This window comes from Erythrolamprus reginae, chromosome 11 (assembly GCF_031021105.1).
Source record: "Erythrolamprus reginae isolate rEryReg1 chromosome 11, rEryReg1.hap1, whole genome shotgun sequence".
Taxonomy (NCBI): Eukaryota; Metazoa; Chordata; class Lepidosauria; order Squamata; family Dipsadidae; genus Erythrolamprus; species Erythrolamprus reginae.
The window spans coordinates 12,460,277-12,485,265 of NC_091960.1; the positions used below are offsets into that span (position 1 = coordinate 12,460,277).

At 42.1% G+C, this 24,989-nt stretch overlaps 1 protein-coding gene across 1 annotated transcript; it reads left to right on the forward strand.

Annotated features, from left to right (window-relative positions):
- Positions 1-937: 937 nt before the first annotated feature.
- On the forward strand, positions 938-24,711 carry LOC139174013 (trypsin-like). The gene is made up of 6 exons (XM_070764029.1): positions 938-1,002; positions 4,733-4,824; positions 13,818-13,980; positions 16,604-16,857; positions 19,421-19,557; positions 24,406-24,711. The coding sequence occupies exons 2-6, from the start codon at positions 4,770-4,772 to the stop codon at positions 24,556-24,558; spliced, it is 762 nt and encodes a 253-aa protein (XP_070620130.1). The 5' UTR covers positions 938-1,002; positions 4,733-4,769; the 3' UTR covers positions 24,559-24,711.
- Positions 24,712-24,989: the final 278 nt, after the last annotated feature.

Consider the following 24,989-nt stretch of genomic DNA (forward strand, 5'->3'; position numbering starts at 1 on the left):
GACTTTGGATGTAAGTATGAGTATTAAAAGGATTCATTTCCTCATTTCTTGCAATATTTTTATAGATGCTATATCTGCCCATCACTGATGCTCTTCCCTACATAATGTTATTTGTTTACCCTTAATCAGAAGTTTAATTCAGCAGAAAAAAACAGGGAGAGTCTGGTAATATTTATTTGTCTGTCTGTAGTCATTCATCTCACAGAACAAATAATTTGTATGAATGTATTTTTAATTATTTACATTTTTGAAAGTATGCTAATGCAAGCGTTTTCATTTGCTATTCACCAGCATGTGTGCTTTTTAAGTACTTTTTCCATCTACTATTTATATTTTGGCAGACACCGGTTGGAGAACTATATTGCAACAGTTAGAGCAAGAGAGCCAAAAGAGTACAAATGTTTTTCCAATGTGCATGTTGTTTCCGGAAATGAGACATAAATTAAGTTCAGATTCAAATGCAAACCGAATGAACTTCTGTCCCCTTCTAACCTTTATTTATAGGTTATAATTAAATGTCACTACAGGTGCCAATTTGGGCAGAGACAGTAGTTAATAAATGCCAGAGGTAATTGAGTAAAGGGATGAACACAGCGATAAAAAATGGCACCTGTAATATGCTGCTGGAGGCAACCAATTCACCTTGGCTCATAAAAATCTCCAAACCGCATTGGAACGATTTGCGGCAAAGTTAGACAGCTTGTGCAAGAGAGAACGAGTGTTCAGTACTAAATGGCGAGATTGGTGTGATTCGACTTTCAATATGGTAAATTTGGAGGGGCATCTTTCTTCCTCCTTTTTTTCACAGTCACCTGTTATATCATCAGGAAGTTATTCAATCTGAACAGTGGATTTGGTCCTAGTCACTCACTAAGAGAGATAAAGGCGGAGTGTTAAGAAGGACTTCCTGATTAACCCAAGATTGGCTAATCCGAGCCAGGATTCCAAATAAAAGCTAGAAGGGGACTGGGAAGCAAAACAACGAATTCCCACATCTTGGGGGTAAGGACTGGCTATACTTCCTTGCTGTCTCTCTCATTGATTTCAAAGTCAAATGTATGTTTTTTCTAGGCGCATCATGAAAATAACCCCTACTGGAGACATAGGAAATTGGTTGTCCGGAGATCTCAAAGTTGAAAGATGCTAATCCGATCATTTTATTCCAGTAAACGAACAGGGATATTTGCAAACCTTGATTTATGGAAGGCGACAGATGTGGAACAGATGTAAATTACTACCTCTAGCCAAGGAGTTGGTTTAAGAGTTGGGCAGTCCTGCCGAGTTGGATGGCTGACAATTCACTTTACGGGAGGAACAGATGAATACAGGGAGATTATACAGCAGAGCTTGAATTTTCTGTTTCTGATTTGGAAGAACTTTTGTGTTTGCTAAGCAGCGCTGTTATAATACTGTATTTAAGGGTTATGCCGTTAGGTTAGGCTAGGCTGGGCTAGAGATTTCTATTTTTCTTTTTAATCTAAAACCCTGAAATGAAATGTGACGATACTTAGGCCTCATCCATCTACCAGTACTTGGGAGATTTAATCCTTCGCCGTGGAGTTCTTTTGTGGTTCTTGTGTTCCTGTATTGCATCCCGGCCTTAATACTGTGCCTTAGTTACATGCACTCGGATTGAGGTACTGGAAAACTCCCTGTAATTGTAAATCAGCAAGATAAATCAGAAGAGAAGGATTTAGGGGTAGTGATTTCTGACAGTCTCAAAATGGGTGAACAGTGCAGTCAGGCAGTAGGGAAAGTAAGTAGGATGCTTGGCTGCATAGCTAGAGGTATAACAAGCAGAAAGAGGGAGATTATGATCCCGCTATATAGAGTGCTGGCGAGACCACATTTGGAATACTGTGTTCAGTTCTGGAGACCTCACCTACAAAAAGATATTGACAAAATCGAACGGGTCCAAAGACGGGCTACAAGAATGGTGGAAGGTCTTAAGCATAAAATGTATCAGGAAAGACTTAATGAACTCAATCTGTATAGTCTGGAAGACAGAAGGGAAAGGGGGGACATGATCGAAACATTTAAAGTTAAAGGGTTAAATAAGGTTCAGGAGGGAAGTGTTTTTAATAGGAAAGTGAACACAAGAACAAGGGGACACAATCTGAGGTTAGTTGGGGGAAAGATCAAAAGCAACATGAGAAAATATTATTTTACTGAAAGAGTAGTAGATCCTTGGAACAAACTTCCAGCAGACATGGTAGATAAATCCACAGTAACTGAATTTAAACATGCCTGGGATAAACATATATCCATCCTAAGATAAAATACAGAAAATAGTATAAGGGCAGACTAGATGGATCATGAGGGTTTTTTCTGCCGTCAGTCTTCTATGTTTCTATGTTTCTATCTAGCTTTTGAACTTGCTTTTCTGTAATTTGTAGCATCGGGTGAAGGTATGCATGCTTGAGTGCCATTTATCAGCAAGATTTATTTACTGAGCGTATGGATTTATTTGTTCATTTATATCCCACCTCTTTGTTTTTAATAAGCAATTCAAGACAATGAACATACTCCTTGATTCCTCCTCCTATTTTCCCGCACCCTGTTGAACTCTGTGAGATGAGTTGGGCTGAGCGAGGAGGACTAGCGCCAAGCCACCTAGCCAGTTTTCATGCCTAAAGTAAAACTAGAATTCAGCCTCCTGATTTCTAGCTGTGTACCTTTTATTTATTTATTCATTCATTTGTCCAATACACAAATACATAGGAAGAAAAATAGACATGTAGTAATATATATAACGGTAAAAGTGAACTTTTAATTTTTTTATTTTTATTTTATTTATTTATTTATTTATTTATTTATTTATTTATTTATTTATTTATTTATTTTGTCCAATGCACAATGAGGGTTTTAGTGGGTATATATCTATATACACATAATAAAATACATGATGAGGGTTATAGAGGAGATACTCATAGTAAAATATATCTAAGAAATAATAGAAAAGAAGATAAAGTAATAATGAAAGAATAGAAGAAGAGATATAGGAGTAGAAGAAAGGTATAGGAGATATAGGAGAGCAATAGGACATGGGACGGAAGGCACTCTAGTGCACTTATACTCGCCCCTTACTAACCTCTTAGGAATCTGGATAGGTCAACCGTAGATAATCTAAGGGTAAAGTGTTGGGGGTTTGGGGATGACACTATGGAGTCCGGTAATGAGTTCCACGCTTCAACAACTCGGTTACTGAAGTCATATTTTTTACAGTCAAGTTTGGAGCGATTAATATTAAGTTTAAATCAATATATATGATAAGTGAGAGAAAGGAAAGACAATTGGACAGGGGACGAAAGGCACACCAGTGCACTTATGTACGCCCTACTTCACTACTAGGGCAAACTAGAGCAAACTGAGTCTATTTGTTCAGCACCTCAAAATGGTTAAAACCCGACATTGCAGCTTTGGAGAAGAATTGGGTGAAGGGGCTCTAAGGATTGCAACATAGAGGGGCTGAGGGGGCTGACTCCAGCCTTCCAACTCCAAGTTGCCCACTTTTAGGAAAAGCCATTTGGAAATCTATGATTCTTTACTTTTCCTGTAAAAGCAGAGTTTCTATGTTTTATTTATTTTATTTTATTTATTTATTTATTTTGTCCAATACATAATACACATTGAAGAGAATAGATATGTAAGAATGTAAATAAAGAAACGAATAGAAGAAAAGATATGAAAGTATAGGTGAACATATTTGAAAGGAAGAAAAGATAAATGAGATAAGGAGAGACAATTGGACAGGGGACGGAAGGCACACTGGTGCACTTATGCACGCCCCTTACTGACCTCTAAGGAACCCGGAGAGGTCAATCGTGGATAGTCTAAGGGAAAAATGTTTGGGGGTTAGGGGTTGACACTACTGAGTCAGGTAATGAGTTCCACGCTTCGGCAGCTCGGTTGCTGAAGTTATATTTTTTACAGTCAAGTTTGTTTTCTGGGAGATTCATGCCATGTATGAGGCTGAATGGTTTGGTAAACCAAGATGGTGGAACGTTTGGTAAACCAAGAGCCAGGGCAGCGCAGTGGTTAGAGTCCAGCACTGCAGATTACCTCTGGAACCGCCTGCTACCGCACGAATCCCAGCGAACGATAAGGTCCCACAGAGTTGGCCTTCTCCGGGTCCCGTCGACTAAACAATGTCGTTTGGCGGGCCCCAGGGGAAGAGCCTTCTCTGTGGCGGCCCCGGCCCTCTGGAACCAACTCCCCCCGGAGATTAGAACTGCCCCCACCCTCCCTGTCTTTCGTAAACTACTCAAGACTCATTTATACCGCCAGGCATGGGGGAGTTGAGATAGCTCTTCCCCCTAGGCCATTACAAGTTATGCATGGTATGTTTGTGTGTATGTTTGGTTTTACAATAGGGGTTTTTAGTTGTTTTTTTATTATTGGATTGCACATGTTGTGTTTATTATTGTTGTTAGCCGCCCCGAGTCTGCAGAGAGGGGCGGCATACAAATCCAATAAATTATTATTATTAATTATTACTTCAGCTAACTGCTAGCTGTAGTTCTGCAGTTCAGTTCTCGCCACTGGCTCAAGGTTGACTCAGCCTTCCATCCTTCCGAGTGGGCAAAATGTGGACCTTGATTGTTGGGGGCAATATGCTGATTCTGTAAACCACTTAGAGAGGGCCATCAAAGCACTATGAAGCGGTATATAAGTCTAAATGCTATCGATATTGCTATCCTCTTAAATTTCTGAATATTCTTGTTTCCAACAGATCTTATTCCTGGTCACTATTATAGTTGTTAAGGACCATGTTACATCCTTTCTTCAAGTTACCGGCTGCCATTTTGCTCCTGGCATCTTCAGGTAAAGATAATGGACACATGCATGGTTTTTTTCTTTAGATACAGTGAATATAGTTGAATGTGAAGTGGGGGAGTGACAGGGGTGAGGTGAATCCAGGGTCAATCCAAGGACACACACAAATACACACACACACACTCGTGCACCATTTGCAAGGCTAGGCAAGTTGTTATAGCCTCCCGCGAATGTCTCTCTCCCATCTTTCATCATTGGAAACGTCATAAAAAACAAATATAATAATAATAATAATAATAATAATAATAATAATAATAATAATTTATTGGATTTGTATGCTGCCCCTCTCCGTAGACTCGGGGCGGCTAACAACAATAATAAAAACAACATGTACAATCCAATAATAACACAACTAAAAAACCCCTATTATAAAACCAAACATACACACAGACATACCATGCATAACTTGTAATGGCCTAGGGGGAAGGAATGTCTCAACTCCCCCATGCCTGGTGGTATAAATGAGTCTTGAGTAGTTTACCAAAGACAGGGAGGGTGGGGGCAGTTCTAATCTCCTTGGGGAGTTGGTTCCAGAGGGCCGGGGCCGCCACAGAGAAGGCTCTTCCCCTGGGGTCTGCCAAACGACATTGTTTAGTCGACGGGACCCGGGGAAGGCCAACTCTGTGGGACCTTATCGGTGGCTGGGATTGGTGCGGTAGCAGGCGGTTCCGGAGGTAAAATATAATTGTCGTGCTGACCCCTCTAGGCAGAGAGGTGGGGAGTTGAGTAGCAGCTGAAGTCCTTTTAAGCATACCTGACATTCCTGTTGGAGGGAAGGGCTACCTTTTCTGACAGAAAAGAAAAGATGAGCTGCTTCCAGAACTGAGGAATCAGGAAATTTCCTGCATACCCACTTTGGAAAACTGAGGGGAGCCGGTTTACGGCTTACACTGAAAGCTGAGGTAACTTTCTCAAGGCTGAATAGAGACCTCAGGAAGCAGCTCCCTTTATCCTGATGTACAGTATTTTGTTTTTCCTCTCAGTTTATTTTATTTTATTTATTTATTTATTATTTCCAATACATAATACACATTGAAGAGAAAGATATGTGATAATATAAGTCAAGAAAAGAATAGAAGAAAAGCTATAAAAGTATAGGTGAACATATTTGAAAGGAAGAAAAGATAAATGAGATAAGGAGAGACCATTGGACAGGGGACGGAAGGCACACTGGTGCACCTATGCACACCCCTTACTGACCTCTAAGGAACCTGGAGAGGTCAATCGTGGATAGTCTAAGGGAAAAATGTTGAGGGTTAGGGGTTCACACTACTGAGTCAGGTAATGAGTTCCACGCTTCGACAACTCGGTTGCTGAAGTCATATTTTTTACAGTCAAGTTAAGTTTGAATCTGTTGCGTGCTCTTGTCACAATATGCACTGCCACAACACACACGGGCACATATATAAACACACACATTCTTCCCCCCTCATTAATTTTTTTGTCTTTTAATGACCCCGTAAATCCCTTGCGGGGTGGAGTTGGGGCGATTGAATGGAGCTGAGCATTTACTGGCTGGCTGCCGTTCCAGTCGCCAATGTAGAGTTTTCAGCAGATATTTATTTATTTACTTGTGAGCCGCCCCGAGTCTACGGAGTGGGGCAGCATACAAATCTAAATAATAATAATAATAATAATAATAATAATAATAATAATAATATTAATATATTATATTATATTATATTATATTATATTATTATTATATTATATTATTATTATTATATTATATTATATTATATTATATTATACAGTATTATATTATTATTATATTATATTATATTATATTATTATTATTATATTATATTATATTATATTATATTATATTATATTATATTATATTATATTATATTATATTATATTATATTATATTATATTATATTATATTATATTATATTATATTATATTATATTATATTATATTATATTATATTATATTATATTATATTATATTATATTATATTATATTATATTATATTATATTATATTATATTATATTATATTATATTATATTATATTATATTATATTATATTATATTATATTATATTATTATTATTATTATTATTATTATTATTATTTGGTCGGATTTTTTTGCCGCCATTCTCCGCAGACTCAGGGCAGCTTACAACAATAAGAATACAATACAATAGGATATAACAGTGAAAACCAACCTAAAACTAATACTAAAACCCCAAAGATATAAAAAAAAGCATTCATTCAACAACAATCACACAATCACATCTACAACCGGAGCGAAATGTTCAGCTCAATGGCCCCAAGCCCGCCAACAAAGGTAAGTTTTTAAAAAACCTTGCGAAAGGCCAGGAGGGTGGGGGCAGTGCAGACCTTTGGAGGGAGTCATTCCAGAGGGCTGGGGCAGCCACAGAGAAGGCTCTTCACCTAGGCCAGTGATGACGAACCTATGGCACGGGGGCCACAGGTGGCACACGGAGCCATATCTGCTGGCATGTGAGCTGTTGCCCCAGCTCAGCTCCAACGTGCATGTGTGTACTGGCCAGCTCATTTTTGGCTTGCACAAAAGCTCTGGGAGGGCATTTTTGTCTTCCAAAGAGCCTCCAGGGGGGATGGGGAAGGGCATTTTTACCCTCCCCTGATTCCATGGAAGCCTTTGGAGCCTGGGGAGGGAGAAAAAGGAGCCTACTAGGCCCACCAGAAGTTGGAAAACAGGTCGTTTCCGGCCTCCAGAGGGCCTCCGGGCGGCGGGGGAAAGCTATTTTCGCCCTCCCCAGGCATTGAATTATGGGCATGGGCACTTGCACATGCACAATAGCACATGCTCACGCTCTTTCGGTACCTGGGGAAAAAAGTTCGCCATCACTGACCTAGGCCCTGCTGGTTGACATTACTTAGCTGACGGGACCTGGAGAAGGCCCCAACTCCACCCCGCAAGGGAAGAGCCTTCTCTGTGGCGGCCCCAGCCCTCTGGAACTAACTCCCCCCGGAGATTAGAATTGCCCCCACCCTCCCTGTCTTTCGTAAACTACTCAAGACTCATTTATACCGCCAGGCATGGGGGAGTTGAGATATTCCTTCCCCCTAGGCCATTACAAGTTATGCATGGTATGTCTGTGTGTATGTTTGATTTTATAATAGGGGTTTTTAGTTGTTTTATTATTGGATTGTCACATGCTGTTTTTATCATTGTTGTTAGCCGCCCCGAGTCTATGGAGAGGGGCGGCATGCAAATCCAATAAATTATTATTATTATTATTATTATTATTATTATTATTATTATTTACGGGGTTATTAAAAAACAAAAAAATTAATGAGGGAGGAAGAGTGTGTGTGTTTGTATATGTGCCCGTGTGTGTTGTGGCAGTGTATGTTGTGACAACCGAGAGGGAACACGAGAAGGCCAACTCTGTGGGACCTGTGCTTAGAGAGACAAATATCTGCCTCTACCTAGGATTGAACACACAGCCTATCTGATTGTGAAGCGAGAGCGCCACCTCTAGGCCACCACAGGACTTGTATTTATTCTATTAGTTTGTCAAACATGTACAAGATAGCAGGCAGGAATATGAATATGAACATGGACTTGGACGAAGGAAATTAATACAAATAAATGGGGACAGTAGGACAGGGACGGTAAGCACGGTGGTGCACTTATGTGCGCCCCCTTTATGGAGCTCTTGGAATGGGGTGAGGTCCATGGTAGACAGTTGAAGGTTGAAGTTGTAAGGATTTGAAGATATAACAATGGAGTCGGGTAGAACATTCCAGGCATTGACCACTCTGTTGCTAAAGTTGTATTTTCTGCCATTGAGTTTGGAGCAGTTTACCTTGAGTTTATATTAATTGTTTGCCCGTGTATTATTGAGGTTGAAGCTAAAGAAATCATTCACAGGTAAGATGTTGTAGGCCAGTGGTGCTCAACCTGTGGGTTGTGACCTGTTTGGAGGTCTAAGGATTCTTTCCCAGGGATTTATTTATTTGCTTATTTATTTATTTGCTTATTTGCTTATTTATTTGTTTGTTTGTTTATTTGTTTGTTTGTTTATTAGATTTGTATGCCGCCCCTCTCCGAAGACTCGGGCCGGCTCACAACAATAATAGAAACAATATAACAGTGAAACAAATCTAATATTAAAAATAAAACCTATATAAAACCCCAGCAATTAAAACCATACAACACATACATACCAAACATAAAATATAAAAGCCTGGGGGAGGGTGTCTCAGTTCCCCCATGCCTGGCGATATAGGTGGGTCTTGAGTAATTTGCAAAAGTCAAGGAGGGTGGGGGCCGTTCTAATCTCTGGGGGGAGTTGATTCCAGAGGGCCGGGGCCACCACAGAGAAGGCTCTTCCCATGAGGCCCGCCAAACAACATTGTTTGGTCGACAGGACCTGGAGAAGGCAAACTCTGTGGGACCTTATCGGCTGCTGGGATTCGTGCGGTAGAACTCATTACCGGACTCAATAGTGTCAACTCCCAACCCCCAACACTTCTCCCTTAGACTCTCCACGATTGACCTCTCCAGGTTCCTAAGAGGCCAGTAAGGGGCGTGCATAAGTGCACTGATGTGCCTATCGTCCCCTGTCCAATTGTCTTTCCTTATCCCATTTATCATATATATTCTCTCCTTATCTATATCTATATCTATATATATTATATATATATATCATATATATTCTCTCCTTATCTCTTATATCATATATATTCTCTCCCTCCCATCTACTTCTCTTTTTTACTTTCTATCATTATATATATTACTTAATGTCTATTCTCTTCCATATGTATTGTATATTGGACAAAGAATTAAAAAAAAATAGAAGGTGGTTCTGGAGGTATTCTGGTCCAATGCCATGTAGCGATCACCTAAGACCATGGGAAAAGACTTAGGAATCTAGACACCGCTCCTCTATTCCTCTCCAGGCAAGTCCACCCACATACAAATAGACTACTGCAAAATATATACAGTGGTACCTCTACTTAAGAACTTAATTCGTTCCGTGACCAGGTTCTTAAGTAGAAAAGTTTGTAAGTAGAAGCAATTTTTTCCATAGGAATCAATGTAAAAGCAAATAATGCGTGCAAAACCATTAGGAAAGAAATAAAAGCTCAGAATTTGGGTGGGAGGAAGAGGAGGAAGAAGAGGAGGAGGACAGTCGCTGCTGAAGGAAGAAAGTGAGGGGAGGGGAATCAAAATAATCCAAAACTTTAACGCTTAAAAGAAAGGAGGGACTCTAAGCTGCCTCCCGTACACTGCGCCAGAGAGAGAAACCCAGGGGGAATGGCATGAAACTGGCCAGGCCTTCGTACCACTCTCAAATTTCCTGGGAAATTTTTTCAGGCTCGGGTTCTTAAGAAGAGGCAAAAAAATCTTGAACACCCGGTTCTTATCTAGAAAAGTTCTTAAGTAGAGCTACCACTGTATATGTGTAGCATGGGAACTTCTGAGCATGCGCAGAAGCCAAATTTCTGCCATTGCACATGTGTCACCATCTTGGTTTGGGCTTTTTTTTTTTTTGCAATTAAATAAAATTGGCACTGTGCATGCATGCACGCGTAAAGAGTATGTGCTACCACAAGGCGCAGCCATGCAGTGCAGGAGGAAACAAACTGAGAGTCCTAATAATTTTATTACTTTATGGTTGGGAGTAGTGATGGGCGAACCTAACCCGCACAATTCGGGTCCGTACCGAATTTTGCGGTGTTCGGTTTGCCGAACACGAACCCGAAATTTTTTCAAACTTCGGGCAAAGTTCGGGGTTGTGTTCGGCGTTCGGAGCTTTGACGTCACCGGCAGGTTGCTAAGGACGCCAAGGTGATCACTTCCTGGATTCCATGGAATCCAGGAAGTGATCACCTTGGCGTCCTTAGCAACCTGCTGGTGACGTCAAAGCTCCGCCCCCAGAATCTCTTCATGAGAGGGACTCCCCGTTCGGGTTCGAGTTCGGGTTCAGCCAAATTTTGCCTAAAGTTCGTCTGAACTTGCCGAACCCGAACACCGTTGGGTTTGCCCATCACTAGTTGGGAGTCAACACAACATGAAGAACTGTATTAAGGGGTCGCAGTATAAGTAAGATTGAGAACTATTTATTTATTTATTTATTTATTTATTTATTTATTTATTTATTTATTTATTTATTTATTTATTTATTTATTTATTTATTTATTTATTTATTTATTTATTTAGATTTGTATGCCGCCCCTCTCCGCAGTCTCGGGGCGGCTCACAACAAAGTGAAAAACAATTTATAACAAATCTAAATTTCTACTAAAAACATTTTAAAAACCCCATTTTCTAAACACACATACATACACACATACCATTCATAAATTGTATATGCCCGGGGGAGATGTCTCAGTTCCCCCATGCCTGACGACACAGGTGGGTCTTAAGGAGCTTACGAAAGGCAAGGAGAGTAGGGGCAGTTCTAATCTCCGGGGTCAGTTGGTTCCAGAGGGTCGGGGCCGCCACAGAGAAGGCTCTTCCCCTGGGGCCCGCCAACCGACATTGTTTAGTTGACAGGACCCGGAGAAGGCCCACTCTGTGGGACCTAATCGGTCGCTGGGATTCATGCGGCAGCAGGCGGTCTCGGAGATATTCTGGTCCAGTGCCATGAAGGGCTTTAAAGGTCATAACCAACACTTTGAATTGTGACCGGAAGTTGATCGGCAACCAATGCAGACTGCGGAGTGTTGGTGAAACATGGGCATACCTAGGTAGGCCCATGACTGCTCTCGCAGCTGCATTCTGCACGATCTGAAGTTTCCGAACACTTTTCAAAGGTAGCCCCATGTAGAGAGCATTACAGTAGTCGAACCTCGAGGTGATGAGGGCATGAGTGACTGTGAGCAGTGAGTCCCGGTCCAGATAGGGTCGCAACTGATGCACCAGGCGAACCTGGGCAAACGCCCCCCTCGCCACAGCTGAAAGATGGTTCTCTAATGTGAGCTGTGGATCGAGGAGGATGCCCAAGTTGCGGACCCTCTCCGAGGGGGTCAATAATTCCCCCCCCCAGGGTAATGGAAGGACAGATGGAATTGTCCTTGGGAGGCAAAACCCACAGCCACTCCGTCTTATCCGGGTTGAGTTTGAGTCTGTTGACACCCATCCAGGCCCCAACAGCCTCCAGACACCGGCACATCACTTCCACTGCTTCGTTGACTGGACATGGGATGGAGATGTAAAGCTGGGTATCATCAGCGTACTGATGATATCTCACCCCATGCCCTTGGATGATCTCACCCAGCGGTTTCATGTAGATATTGAATAGCAGGGGGGAGAGGACCGACCCCTGAGGCACCCCACAAGGGAGAGACCTCGGAGTCGACCTCTGACCCCCCACTAACACCGACTGCGACCGACCGGAGAGGTAGGAGGAGAACCACTGAAGAACAGTGCCTCCCACCCCCAACCCCTCCAGCCGGTGCAGAAGGATACCATGGTCGATGGTATCGAAAGCCGCTGAGAGGTCAAGAAGCACCAGGACAGAGGATAAACCCCTGTCCCGGGCCCGCCAGAGATCATCCATCAACTACTGTTTGTTGTAGACATTGTAAGACTTTTCCTCTCTCATTAATGCACTCTTTCAACTCAGCAGGCCCTGAATGTGAATTCTCTGCTAATTCCCTGCTGGTAAAGTTGAATCTCAAAGAGGCTGGCCTTTTCTCTTCACCCCAGTCAATAGCAACCAGATGAGATTTTTATTTAGGAAATGTTCGCCCTTGCACAGGTGGTCCTTCACCTGAATGGTCTGGGGAGGTTTATTTATTTATTAGGGACATTTATATGGCCTCTCATCTCACTCACAATAACGCCAGGCAGCTTACAAAAATAAAACTAATACAAAAGTCCATAACACCCACCCCCTTAGACTTTTTAAATGTATTATTGTTATTTTAGATTCCAACTATAGTAGTACCCCTAGATACGAGCATAATTGGTTCCATAAGGGAGCTTGTATCTCGAGGCAACTCGTATTCTGGAACAAATAACTTTTTTCCCCTCGGAGATAACCAAAAGCAAGGATTCTAACCAAAAGCAAGGATTATTGCGCCACCTAGTGGACGCTCGGCTCATATTTATTTTTATTTATTTATTTATTGGATTTGTATGCCGCCCCTCTCCAGAGACTCGGGGCGGCTAACAGCGACAATAAAACAGTGTACAATAGTAATTTGGTATTGATGATTAAAAATCAATTAATATAAAAACCAAACATACATACATACATACATACCATGCATAGAATTGTAAAGGCCTAGGGGGAAAGAGGATCTCAATTCCCCCATGCCTGGCGGCAGAGGTGGGTTTTAAGTTGTTTACGAAAGGCAAGGAGGGTGGGGGCAGTTCTAATCTCTGGGGGGAGTTGGTTCCAGAGGGCCGGGGCCGCCACAGAGAAGGCTCTTCCCCTGGGTCCCGCCATTTCAGCTCGGGAGTAGAACAGAAATGTCTCTCCCCTCCTAGCTCGTATCTGGAAATACTCGCATGTAGACCGGCTCGTATCTAGAGATACTACTGTATTAGATTTGTTATTATATATTATTTTTATCATTGCTGTAAGCCGTCCCGAGTCTACGGAGAGGGGCGGCATACAAATCTAATAAATAATAATAATAATAATAACAACAACAAAAACAATAACCACAATTAAGCCAAGAGTTTGATGGGCTTGATATAATCCTGGGATTCCCCTGGTCGTTTGCAAACCTATATCTTCAGGGCCTTTCGAAAGAGTGTAAAAGTGGAGGCCATTCCTATTTCTACAGGAACGATATTCCACAGGGAGGGAGCCACCACGGAGAAGGCCCTTCTTCTTAGTCCTACCGGATGGATCTCCTCAAGAAAAGAGATCTGTAGTATATCTTCTTGAGATCAAAAGGGAACCACATTCTTTCTTAGAACTAGGTCTCTTGATTTCTGATTTGTAATGCATCTTTCGGTTTTTCTGGAATTCTTTCTTCCTTGGTTTCCAGCTTATTCATTTTTATTCTCTCTCTCTCCCCACCAGCAGCCGTTGCAGCGGAAAAAGAGAGGGTCCTGGGTGGGAAACCCTGTCTGCCCAATTCCCAGCCGTGGCAGGCTGCCCTATTCTCCGGATGCAGACTCATCTGTGGAGGGACCCTCATCCACCCATCTTGGGTGCTCACGGCCGCCCACTGCAGAAGGTCATCGTAAGTGCAAACAGGGGAAAGGATGGCACCGGACCAGATTATCTCCGGGACTGCCTTCTGCTGCACGAATCCCAGCGACCAGTTAGGTAGAGTGGGCCTTCTCCGGGTCCCGTCAACTAAACAATGCCGTTTGGCGGGACCCAGGGGAAGAGCCTTCTCTGTGGTGGCCCCGGCCCTCTGGAACCAGCTCCCCCCAGAGATTAGAACAGCCCCCACCCTCCTTGCCTTTCGTAAGCTCCTTAAAACCCACCTCTGCCGTCAGGCATGGGGGAACTGAGATATTCTTTCCCCCTATGCTTCTACAATTTATGCATGGTATATTTGTATGTATGATTGGTTTTATAACAAGGGTTTTTAGCTGTTTTTAGTATTGGATTGTCACATGTTGTTTTTACCACTGTTGTTAGCCGCCCCGAGTTCACAGAGAGGGGCGGCATACAAATCCAATAAATAGATAGATAGATAGATAGATAGATAGATAGATAGATAGATAGATAGATAGATAGATAGATAGATAAATGTTGGGTGTTTTGTTCGTTTTTAACAAGACTATGAAGAGATCATAAAGCCAGGAGGGAGGGAAACAGTAACAGGTTGCAGCTGGTACGGCTGGGATTGGGACTCCGTTAGCGGAAATGAAGATGCGCCCACATCTCCGTGCCCCCGACGTGTGGATGTGCGCACCCACATGAGATTTGGCTTTGTGCATGCACAGCAAGCAAAATCTTGTGTGAAGATGCTCTCGCATGTGAGATTTTGCCGATTTTTGGCTTTTTTGGCTTCTGCACAAGCATGGAATAAAAGACGTCACCAAAAATAGGCAAAATCTCGCACAAGCGTCCTCACACGAGATTCATTCATCCATTCATTCGCTTTTTATGCCACCCTTCTCCTTAGACTCAGGGCGGCTTACAACATGTTAGCAATAATGTCGTTTGGCGGGCCCCAGGGGAAGAGCCTCCTCTGTGGCGGCCCCGACCCTCTGGAACCAGCTCCCCCTGAGATTAGAACTGCCCCCACCCTCCTTGCCTTTCGTAAACTCCTTAAAACTCACCTCTGCCATCAGGCATGGGGGAACTGAGATAACTTCCCCAGGCCTATACTGTTTATGTATGGTATGTTGTGTGCATATTTTTTAAATTATGGGTTTTTAGTTTTAATTATTACATTTGTATTATACATATTGTTTTCTATTACTGTTGTGAGCCGCCCCGAGTCTACGGAGAGGGGCGGCATACAAATTAGATAGATAGATAGATAGATAGATAGATAGATAGATAGATAGATAGATAGATAGATAGACAGCACTTTTAAACAGAGCCAGCCTATTGCCCCCACAATCCGGGTCCTCATTTTACCCACCTCAGAAGGATGGACGGCTGAGTCAACCTTGAGCCGGTGATGAGATTTGAACCGCTCACCTACAGATCTGCAGTCAGCTTCAGTGGCCTGCAGTACAGCACTCTACCTGCTGCACCATCTCGGTTCATTCGCTTGCTGCGCAGAAGTAGAAGTAGAAGGAGCAGCAAAGAAGTAGAAGAGGGTTGGTTTATTTTGGTCAGCTCAACAATCAAGGCACATAGTCTTGGTGGCTGTTGCAATGATGGGAGGTGTTGTTTGCAGTCAGGCGGTAGGGAAAGCAAGTAGGATGCTTGGCTGCATAGCTAGAGGTATAACAAGCAGGAAGAGGGAGATTATGATCCCGCTATATAGAGTGCTGGTGAGACCACATTTGGAATACTGTGTTCAGTTCTGGAGACCTCACCTACAAAAAGATATTGACGAAATTGAACGGGTCCAAAGACGGGCTACAAGAATGGTGGAAGGTCTTAAGCATAAAACGTATCAGGAAAGACTTCATAAACTCAATCTGTATAGTCTGGAGGACAGAAGGAAAAGGGGCGACATGATCGAAACATTTAAATATGTCAAAGGGTTAAATAAGGTCCAGGAGGGAAGTGTTTTTAATAGGAAAGTGAACACAAGAACAAGGGGACACAATCTGAAGTTAGTTGGGGAAAGATCAAAAGCAACATGAGAAAATATTATTTTACTGAAAGAGTAGTAGATCCTTGGAACAAACTTCCAGCAGACATGGTAGACAAATCCACAATAACTGAATTTAAACATGCCTGGGATAAACATATATCCATCCTAAGATAAAATACAGAAAATAGTATAAGGGCAGACTAGATGGACCATGAGGTCTTTTTCTGCCGTCAGACTTCTATGTTTCTATGTTTATACCATTTTTAGACACTATATATGGAATTTGTTTAAAAAGCAATGGGATTTTGCTCCACCTATATTGACATATTCAAATAAAAATACAATACGAGTTGGCATATAACTACAAGATTTAGAGTCACCAACTGATTTTGTGGCCTCTTCATTTTTCACAACAGCCCAATGTGAACAAATGAAAGGCTTCAGTTTATCTTCTTTAAAGAAATTAGCCAGCAAAATAAATGAAGGAAAAACCTCTGTTTTCTCAGTGTCTGCCTCCTGAGATGCCTTTAAAGAAGCAAGGGCAGATCCATTAAGAGAGAGAGAGAGAGAAATGGCAGTTTTGCCGCAGGGCAATTTTCCAGCAAGAGAAGCTAATCTTGTCTTGTTCTTCCAGCATTTTCCCTGTGCGTCTTGGAGAACATCATCTCAGGCTCATAGATGGGTCGGAACAGCTCAAGTTATCATCAAAAGCCATTGTGCATCCTGACTTTAACCGGAAAACCTTGAACAATGATGTTATGCTGGTTAAACTGCTGACCCCGGTTACCTTAAATGACAAAATCAAAGTTATGAATTTGTCTACGAGCTGCCCGGAAACTGGAACCGAATGTCTCATTTCGGGATGGGGTACAACAAGGAGCCCACTAAGTATGTTGACAGATAAACTGAGTTCTCATATCATTCTACATGCCGGTTGGCTTAGTGATCGTTTATTGAATATATCAGGGAGATTACATTGCTGCAGCATGCGGAACCAAAATAGAAATACAGTGGTACCTCTACCTAAGAAGGCCTCTACTTAAGAACTTTTCTAGATAAGAACCAGGTGTTCAAGATGTTTTTGCCTCTAGTTAAGAACCATTTTCTACTTAAGAACCCGAGCCCAGAAAAATTTCCCAGGAAATTTGAGAGCGGCACAAAGACCCGGCCAGTTTCCTGCCATTCCCCCTTTAATCCTGGACATGTTGGGCTTTTCTGGGCTACCAGAGGAGCCTTTCAGTGGTGCTTAAGGAGGCTTTGGCAGTCCAGAGCGAACAAAGCATTTTCCTCTCTGGGCGTTTGGAGACGGAATAAACCTCTGCCAGCGTCCAGAGAAAAGAAACGCTCCCTTCGCTCTGGGCAGCCCAGAGCGAATGGAGCGTTTTCCTTTCTCTGGGTGCTGCCTAAGAGTCCCTCTTTTTTTTTTTAGCCTTAAAGTTTTGGATTTTTTTTATTCCCCTCACCTCACCTTCTTCCTTCAGCAGAGACTGTCCTCCTCCTCCTCTTCTTCCTCCTCCTCCCACCCAAATTCCGACCTTTTATTTCTTTCCTAATGGGTTTGCACACATTATTTGCTTTTACATTGATTCCTATGGGAAAAATTGCTTCTACTTACAAACTTTTCTACTTAAGAACCTGGTCACCGAATGAGTTAAGTTCTTAAGTAGAGGTGCCACTGTACTGCGATTTAATAGTGGAGTGTATATGATTGCCGGTGTAAGCTTAGGGCTACATTGTGTTTCATAGAGCAAGTTGAATGAAATGGTGGAGGAATGTTGTTGATTCAGAAGAGAAGGATTTAGGCGGAGTGATTTCTGACAGTCTCAAAATGGGTGAACAGTGCAGTCAGGTGGTAGGGAAAGCAAGTACAATGCTTGGCTGCATAGCTAGAGGTATAACAAGCAGGAAGAGGGAGATTGTGATCCCACTGTATGAGACCACATTAGGAATACTGTGTTCAGTTCTGGAGACCTCACCTACAAAAGATATTGGTAAAATTGAATGGGTCCAAAGACGGGCTACAAAAATGGTGGAAGGTCTTAAACATAAAACTTATCAGGAAAGACTTCATGAACTCAATCTGTATAGTCTGGAGGACAGACGGGAAAGGAGGGACATTTAAATATGTTAAAGGGTTAAATAAGGTTCAGGAGAGAAGTGTTTTTAATAGGAAAGTGAACACAAGAACCAGGGGACACAATCTGAGGTTAGTTGTGGGAAAGATCAGAAGCAAGGTGAGAAAATATTGTTTTACTGAAAGAATAATAGATGCTTGGAACAAACTTCCAGCAGACATGGTTGGTAACTCCACAGCAACTGAATTTAAACATGCCTTTCTGATAGATAAACATATATCCATCCTAAGATAAAATACAGGAATAAGGGCAGACTAGATGGACCATGAGGTCTTTTTCTGCCGTCAAGCGTCTATGCTTCTAAGTATTATGGGATGCTCAGATGTTTAGAAATATACTTTAGCTTAAATATTTTTTCCCTGTTGCCTCTTAGAACTCCTAAATATAAGTCTCTGATGTTGACACCCATCCTGCTGGGGGGAAAAAGAGACAATGATTGCTTCCAAATTTTGCCACTTTGGGATACGTTGCTGTGTTTCTCAAATAGTGGGGCAGGCCGCCCTGGGAGGGCATGTAGCGATGCCAAGGGGGGGGGGGGGTGCATGAACCTGGAGAAGATGCTTTTTTTACCACAGGTAGTAGAGGTTCTTTGCACCAAACAATAGCACACAATACAGAGTAGGAGATATGAAGTGCAGATAACAAACCCTTAAGAGACACCAGAGAAAAATATTTAACAGGGATGAAAAGAAAGGAGGAGAGAGACGGAGATAATGAGACAAATGTAAGTCTCCCGAAAGCTAAGACGAGGAAATATGAGGAAGTGTATGTAGCGCTTGGCTTCACTGTGAGAGATGAGGAAAGACCTGTTTACTATGTCTAAAAATGTTGGCAGTGGATAGCATGAAGACAAATAAATTAAGGCGTCACTTAAACACATTATACCCCAATCATGCTGATAAGCCACTGGATGTTGTTCAGGGAAAACGTGCTGAATATTGCAAACAATTGTCCCAGGGGAGAGTTGGTGGGGGGGCAAAATGTTTACTTCTTCCGGGGGGGGGGGGGGCCTAACAGAAAATAATTGAGAAACACTGGGTTAATGGACGGTCCAATCACAAAAAAAGAGAGACAATTTTAAAGCTGAACCAGAACCCAGCTTTAAATTTTTGTCTACTCCTCTTTTAAACCATCAAAATTAATGGCTCTCATATGGCCATGAATTCTACAAGTTAAACAAGGTAAGATGCTTCCCTTTTGCCTTAAATCTCTGACTGGTCCAATTCAAAGACCTAGTCATAAGAGTAAAGAGAAGAATGCCTATCTACCTTTGTCTATCTACCTTTTCCTTCATTGACTCCCGTCTTCCTTTGCAGCCAAATATCCAAATGTTCTACACTGTGCCAGGATCACCACCATCAGTCACAAAGTTTGCCAATCGCTGTATGCCAATTATATCAGTGAAACTATGCTCTGTGCTGGCAAGATGGAGGGAGGAACAGATTCTTGCCAGGTAAAAGGAGTTGGGGTCTATTTAGGCAACCAGCTTAATGGGATTTTCCCTAGGAGGAAGAGACCAAAGTATGGCAGATAATAACTTCGGTCTCAATAACTTGTCTCTACTCTGCCTTGATGAAGAGGCCAGTGACTGGTATGTATTTTATTTTATTTTATTTTATTTTATTTTATTTTATTCATTTTATTCATTTTATTCATTTTATTCATTTTATTTATTTTATTTTATTTTATTTATTTTATTTTATTTTATTTTATTTTATTATTTTATTTTATTTTATTATTTTATTTATTTTATTTTATTTTATTTTATTTTATTTTATTTTATTTTATTTTATTTTATTTTATTTTATTTTATTTTATTTTATTTTATTTTATTTTATTTTATTTATTTATTTTATTTATTTTATTTATTTTATTGTTTGTTTGTTTGTTTGTTTGTTCGTTCGTTCGTTCATTCATTCATTCATTCATTCATTCATTTATTTATTTATTTATTTAAGTTGAAAGGGACCTTGCAAGTCATCAAGTCCAACCCCCTGCTCGAGCAGGAATCCCTGCCAGATGGCAGTCCAATCTCCTCTTGAATATGTCGAGAATTGGGGCATTCACAACCTCCTCTGACAGGCCGTTCCATTGGTTTATCGCTCTGACCGTCAGGAAGTTCTTCCTTATTTCCAGGTTGAATCTCTCCTTGGTCAGCTTCCATCCGTTGTTCCTCGTCTGGCCCACTGGTGCCCTGGAAATATAATTCTATATACAGTGGTATCTCTACCTAAGAACGGCTCTACTTACAAACTTTTCTAGATAAGAACCGGGTGTTCAAGATTATTTGCCTCTTGTCAAGAACCATTTTTCACTTACAAACCTGAGCCTCCAAAACTATAACCGGAAAAGGCAGGGAGAAGCCTCCTTGGGGCCTCGCTAGGAATTTCCTGGGAGGAAATAGGGCCTCCACTCTCCCTGTGGTTTTCCCAATCGCATGCATTATTTGCTTTTACATTGATTCTTAAGGGAAAATTGCTTCTTCTTACAAACTTTTCTACTTAAGAACCTGGTCACAGAATGAATTAAGTTCGTGAGTAGAGGTACCACTGTAATTCTAACAATGTCCTGCAAAGCAGGTTACATTCCAGAGTTTGATTTATTTTCCAAGGTAGGAAAAGGGCTCAACCCCACCCCCAAATGAGCTGGCTTTGGGAAGGAAGGAAGGAAGTTTTGACTGATGGCTGAAGTAACACGTTGAGCCATCTGTCAAAAAGCTTCCAATCACATCTGTGCTGTGAACCATCTTCAGGTGATCGGCCTGTCAGTCTTGTTCAGAAACCCGTGCCTGACTTGAAGATCATTCTGCAGGGAGCTGCAATCCTTGCAAAACAGAGGTTTCTGCTTTGGAAGAGGTTTTACCAAGTGATGAAAGTATACTGCTCAAAAAAATAAAGGGAACACTCAAATAACACATCCTAGATCTAAATAAATGAAATATTCTCATTAAATATTTCATTTGCACAACTATTCCATTTGCACAACAGCATGTGAAATTGACTGTCAATCAGTGTTGCTTCCTAAGTGGACAGTTTGATTTCACAGAAGTTTGATTGACTTGAAGTTACATTCTGTTTTTTAAGTGTTCCCTTATTTATTTATTTATTTTTGAGCATTGTATAATTGCACCTTTGCAATTTATGCTCCGGCTTTTGCAACATCGTGTTGCATGAACAGAAGAGCTTGCACTGTGACAAGAAATATTTTCATAATTTACCCACCCCACTTTACCTTCTTAAGGGCACAATTGCTGCAGAGTAACCAGAGACATCCATGCAGGGTTGACAAGCAAGTCACTGTACCAACATTCCCATCTGTTTGTATGCCGCCCCTAGTCCTCAGAGAAGGACGGCATACAAATATTATTATTATTATTATTATTATTATTATTATTATTATTATTATTATTTGTTCTGTCTGGGTGCCCCCAGACTTCAACACCAACTGGAAAAAGCAGCCAGACACGCTGGTAAAAGCAAAAGCACTTTATAGTTTGAATAATAAACACAGAGAAAAACCTGTTCTTCCCAACAGGCAGGCTATGAGACTTCACAGCAGAGTCCTGATGGCCAGACAATACAGCAGACTTCTTGCTGGCACCCCCACCACTGTAGAGAATAAGACCCACACCTTTTCCCCCCAAGGTTTCAGTATTCAAAGTCACAAACCAGAATTCCAAGATGCCAAAGATCACAGCCAGGTCCCAGGACTCCCAAAGATAATACTCCACAAGCCAGGAAGGGTGGGTCTGCCTTTTCAGCCTTTCCAGAGAGCACCACACCCAAACCCAGCTGTTGCCTCTTTAGTGCTGAAAGTACCTGGCTAATTGTCCCCTTCGTTGTGTTGCTCTTCTCTGCCGGAGATCGATGATTGCTTGTGCATTTTCATCTAAGGAATCCCGGCTGCTTGCTGGGGAGAGCTCTCTCTCGGGGGACTCTGGCTGTCCTCCCTCTCCCTCAGCCTGAGATTCCTCCTCCCCGTCTGCCTGAACCTCCTGTTCCTCATCCTCCCCCTCTGAGCAGGAAGCCGGCAGAGGATCAGCCGTTCCCTGAGGGGCCTCAGACGGAATCACAACTATTATTATTATTATTATTATTATTATTATTATTATTATTTTATTATTATAGTTTGTTCATGGGGACACTTCTCCTTTCTCCACATCTCTCAACACAGCAACATAAGCCGAGATTGCAAAGATGGGCAAGTGAAGATGAGGTGGCTCATAGTAGTGATGGGCGAACCGAACCCGCACAATTCAGGTGCATACCGAATTTTGCGGTGTTCGGTATGCCGAACATAAACCCGAAATTTTTTGAAACTTCGGGCAAACTTCGGGGTCGTGTTCGGCGTTTGGAGCTTTGATGTCACCGGCAGGTTGCTAAGGACGCCAAGGTGATCACTTCCTGGATTCCATGGAATCCAGGAAGTGATCACCTTGGCGTCCTTAGCAACCTGCCGGTGACATCAAAGCTCTGCCCCTGGAATCTCTTCGTGGGAGGGATTCCCCGTTCGGGTTCGAGTTTTGGTTCGGGTTCGGCCGAATTTTGCGTAAAGTTCGTCCGAACTTGCCAAACCCGAACACCGTTGGGTTCACCCATCACTACTCATCAGTCTTCCTGTTCCCCCATGTTCCTAACAATAAACACCAGACAATTGGTAGCCATAGCCTAAGGCAGCGATGGCGAACCTTTTTTACCGCAGGTGCTAAAATCCCAGTGCATGCGCGCTATAGCACATGTACGAGTGCCAATACCCATAATTCAATGCCTGGGGAGGGCAAAAATGGCTTCCCCTGCCCCCCTTCGGAGGCCAGAAATGGCCCATTTCTGTACTTCCAGTGGGCACAGTAGGCTCGGTTTTTTGCTCTCCCAAGGGCCCAGAGGCTTCCCTAGAGCCCGTGGAGAGCAAAAATGCCCCCTGGAAGCTGAAAATGTCCTCCCAGAGCCTCCAAAAATAGCTAGCTAGCGTGCACATGCGCATTGGAACTAAGCTACGGCAACGGCTCACGTGCCAGCAGATATAGCTCTGCGCGCCACCTGTGCCATAGGTTCGCCATCACTGGCCTAAGGAGAGGTACCATGGTTCTATCTTGGGGACAGATAGAGGTTCTATTGGTTCAGTTCTTAATTCAGGCATGAAGCTTACTGGATAGGTTTGACTTTCTTGTAGCCTCATATACCTCACAGTGGTTCTCAACTTTTCTAATGCTGCGACCCCTTAATACAGTTCCTCATGTTGTGGTGACCCCCAACCATAAGTCTAGTGCCAATTCTCCCAACAGAGCTTTAAGCTGATTGGCAGGAAGGTCAGAGGGACATCCCCACTGTAAACGCCTGATTGGTCGGATTGCAAAAATATGTTCCAAGGTGCCAGAATAGAAACTTTAGTTCCTAACACCATGGGAAATTTGTCTTTTCCTGTAGTCTTAGGCGACCCCTGTGAAACGGTCATTCGACACCCCCCCCAAAGGGGTCCCAACTCCCAGGTTGAGAACTACTGCCTTAAGGAGCAGAAGTCATCCATGATCAAGGAAATGGAGCCCCTCCCTTATGAAACCAGGTTGCAACACCTTGGTGTCTTCAACCTTGAAAGACGGCGTTTAAGGGGTGACTTGATCGAAGTATATAAAATCATGCATGGGATAGAAAAGGTGGATAGAGAAAAATTATTTTCTCTATCACACAATGCTAAGACAAGGGGGCCCTCCCTAAAGCTCTTAGGTAAGAAAGCGAGCATAAATAAAGGGAAATATTTTTCCAACTAGAGGGTCATTGGTTTATGGAATTCACTTCCAGAAGAGGTCATGACATCTGTCAGCCTGGATAACTTCAAGGCAGGATTAGACAGATGCATGGATGCCAAGTGTATCAGTGGTTATTGAAATGGATGTCCATGTGCCACCTCTATGTTGGTTGAAGCAGGCAGGATCCCCTTGGGTACCATTCCTTTCAAATACGTTCACCTATACTTTTATATCTTTTCTTCTACTCTTTTCTTTATTTATATTATTACATATCTATTCTCTTCAATGTGTATTATATATTGGACAAAATAAATAAATAAAATAAATAATAAAATAAAGTCCAGATATATCAAGAGGGTCTTGCCTTCTCTTTCTCCTCAAGATCCCCATGTACAATTGGTGGGCCACTGTGTGATACAGAATGCTGGACTCGATGGGATTTGGCTTGATTCAGCAGGACTCTTGTTATGTTCTTATGTTCTTATCAATGCTGCCTCGTACTCCTGGGGTGGGGAGAAGGAAGGACTCATGTTATATTTTGTTTTGTTTCCTGGACAGGGTGATTCAGGTGGACCCTTGGTTTGCAATGGGGAGCTGCAAGGCATTGTATCTTGGGGCCCCTACATATGTGGACAGACGGGAAAGCCAGGAGTTTATGTTCAAGTCTGCAACTACCTTAAATGGATCCGGGAGACTATGCAGAATAACTGAGGATCACAGGACAATTCTGAACAAATGCCAAAGGGGGGAGAAACTTTGCTTTTCTTTTTGGTTACATTGGCATTGTGTTATATTGATGGTGCTTTTGACATGCTGCTGGAGCTACTAAAATGTCAGTTAATAAAAGCCATGTTTGTGGCTAAAGTTTTCTTGGGTCCAAAACTTTATTTCACACCCCCACCTCACTCCAATACCAATACTTTTAGCAACTTGAATCTTCCTTTATATACTTTAAAATATACCTTTTGGTTCACCAAGTCTATTCCCCTCGCCAGAACCCTAATAAAAGGAGACCTCACCTACAAAAAGATATTGACAAAATTGAACGGGTCCAAAGACGGGCTACAAGAATGGTGGAAGGTCTTAAGCATAAAACGTATCAGGAAAGACTTCATGAACTCAATCTGTATAGTCTGGAGGAC

Coding starts and splice junctions, on each gene's coding strand:
- LOC139174013 (XM_070764029.1), top strand. CDS start 4,770: ATGTTACATCCTTTCTTCAAGTTACCGGCTGCCATTTTGCTCCTGGCA. Junction 4,825..13,817: donor TTTGCTCCTGGCATCTTCAG/GTAAAGATAATG, acceptor TCTCCCCACCAG/CAGCCGTTGCAGCGGAAAAA. Junction 16,858..19,420: donor TACAACAAGGAGCCCACTAA/GTATGTTGACAG, acceptor CTTCCTTTGCAG/CCAAATATCCAAATGTTCTA.